The sequence below is a fragment of the Schistocerca americana genome, chromosome 3 (assembly GCF_021461395.2).
Source record: "Schistocerca americana isolate TAMUIC-IGC-003095 chromosome 3, iqSchAmer2.1, whole genome shotgun sequence".
NCBI lineage: Eukaryota > Metazoa > Arthropoda > Insecta > Orthoptera > Acrididae > Schistocerca > Schistocerca americana.
Window position 1 is genome coordinate 52,632,273 of NC_060121.1, and position 2,351 is coordinate 52,634,623.

The 2,351-nt window shown below is 67.4% G+C and overlaps 1 protein-coding gene across 1 annotated transcript; it reads right to left on the bottom strand.

Annotated features, from left to right (window-relative positions):
• Window positions 1-1,704: 1,704 nt before the first annotated feature.
• LOC124605294 lies at window positions 1,705-2,130 on the bottom strand. Its single transcript, XM_047136875.1, has one exon. The coding sequence runs from the start codon at window positions 2,128-2,130 to the stop codon at window positions 1,705-1,707; it is 426 nt and encodes a 141-aa protein (XP_046992831.1).
• Window positions 2,131-2,351: the final 221 nt, after the last annotated feature.

Genomic DNA, 2,351 nt, shown 5'->3' on the forward strand with positions numbered 1-2,351 from the left:
CAGTGTGGGTACCTAGACCCGTAGAGTAGGATCGTGAGCCAGTGTGGTAACGAAGGCCCTTAAGGTGCGGTCGTGAGCCATTGTGGTCAATTACGCAGTTAAGCTGCGGTCAGCTAGACTCATGGGGTGCGGCGGCGAGTCACTGCAGTCGGACCAGGCCCTTCAGGTGCAGCGGCGAAGCACTGCTGTCGGCCAAGCCCATCAGGTGCGGCGGCGAAGCACTGCTGTCGGCCAAGCCCATCAGGTGTGGCGGCGAAGCACTGCTGTCGGCCAAGCCCATCAGGTGCGGCGGCGAAGCACTGCTGTCGGCCAAGCCCATCAGGTGCGGCGGCGAGGCACTGCGGTCGGCCAGGCCAATCAGGTGCGGCAGCGAGGCACTGCGGTCGGCCAGGCCAATCAGGTGCGGCGGCGAGGCACTGCGGTCGGCCAGGCCAATCAGGTGCGGTGGCGAGGCACTGCGGTCGGCCAGGCCAATCAGGTGCGGCGGCGAGGCACTGCGGTCGGCCAGGCCAATCAGGTGCGGCGGCGAGGCACTGCGGTCGGCCAGGCCAATCAGGTGCGGCGGCGAGGCACTGCGGTCGGCCAGGCCGATCAGGTGCGGCGCCGAGGCACTGCGGTCGGCCAGGCCGATCAGGTGCGGCGGCGAGGCACTGCGGTCGGCCAGGCCAATCAGGTGCGGCGGCGAGGCACTGCGGTCGGCCAGGCCAATCAGGTGCGGCGGCGAGGCACTGCGGTCGGCCAGGCCAATCAGGTGCGGCGGCGAGGCACTGCGGTCGGCCAGGCCAATCAGGTGCGGCGGCGAGGCACTGCGGTCGGCCAGGCCAATCAGGTGCGGCGGCGAGGCACTGCGGTCGGCCAGGCCAATCAGGTGCGGCGGCGAGGCACTGCGGTCGGCCAGGCCAATCAGGTGCGGCAGCGAGGCACTGCAGTCGGCCAGGCCAATCAGGTGCGGCAGCGAGGCACTGCAGTCGGCCACGCCAATCAGGTGCGGCAGCGAGGCACTGCATTCGGCTACGCCAATCAGGTGCGGCAGCGAGGCACTGCAGTCGGCCACACCAATCAGGTGCGGCGGCGAGGCCAATCAGGTGCGGCGGCGAGGCACTGCGGTCGGCCAGGCCAATCAGGTGCGGCAGCGAGGCACTGCGGTCGGCCACGCCAATCAGGTGTGACGGCGAGGCACTTCAGTCAGCCAGGCACATCAGGAAAGGATGAGAGGCAATGTGGTGCGTCAGGCATATCAGGTGTTGTGGTGAGGCAATGCAGTCAGCCTGGCCCATCAGTTGCAGCGGCAAGCTACTGCGGTTGGCCAAGTCCATCGGTTGAGGCAGTGAGTTACTGCGGTCGGCCACGCCAATCATGTGCGGTGGTGGTGCACTGTGGTTGGGCCAGGATAATCAGGTGCGGTCGGGTAGGCGCATCAGGTGCGGCATCGATGTACTGCGTTTGGGCCATGCCCATCAGGTGCAGTGCGAGGCACTGCGGTCGGGCCAGGACTATCAGGTGGGGCGGCGAGGTTCTACGGTCGGGCAAGGCCCATCAGGTGTGGCGACGAGCCACTACTGTCCAACTGTCGGGCCAGGCCCAACGGGTGTGGCAGCGAAACACTGCAGGTGGGCCAGTCCAATCAGGTGCGGCGCCAAGGCACTGCTGCTGGGCCAGGCCCAACAGGTGCTGCGGCGAAACACTGCCGGTGGACAAGTCCAATCAGATGCAGCGCTGAGGCACTGAGGGTGGGCCAGGCAATTGAGCTAGGCACTGCTGTCGACCAGGAAAATTGGTTGCGGCGGCTCGGCACTGCGGTCGGCCTGGCCAATCAGGTGCGGCAGCGAGGCACTGTTGTCGGAACGGGCATACGGGGCGTGGCGGCGAGGCACTGTGGACGGCCAGGCCCAGTAGGTGCGGCAGCGAGGCAGTGTGGTTGGCGACGCCTATGAGGCTGCGCGGTGAGTCACTGCCGTCGGGTGAGGCCACATGGAATGTCGGTGAGGCACTGCGGTGGAGCCAGCACCATGTGGTGCGGCAGCAAGGCACTTCAGTCGGACCGGGCCCATCTGGTGTGGAGGGAGGCACTGCAGTCGGACCAGGCGCATCAGGTGCAGCGGCGAGGCACTGCGGTCGGACCAGGCCCATCAGGTGCGGAGGCGAGGCACTGTGGTCGAGCCAGGACCATCATGTGTGGCGGTGGGGCACTGTGGTTGGGACACGCAAATCAGGTGTGGCGGCGTGGCACTGCGGTCGGGCCAGTATCATCAAGGGTGGAGGTAGCGGTCTGCGGTCGGGCCACGCCCATCATGTCCGGAGGCGAGGCACTATGGTCAGCCAGGCCAATCAGTTGCGGCGACGAGGCAGTG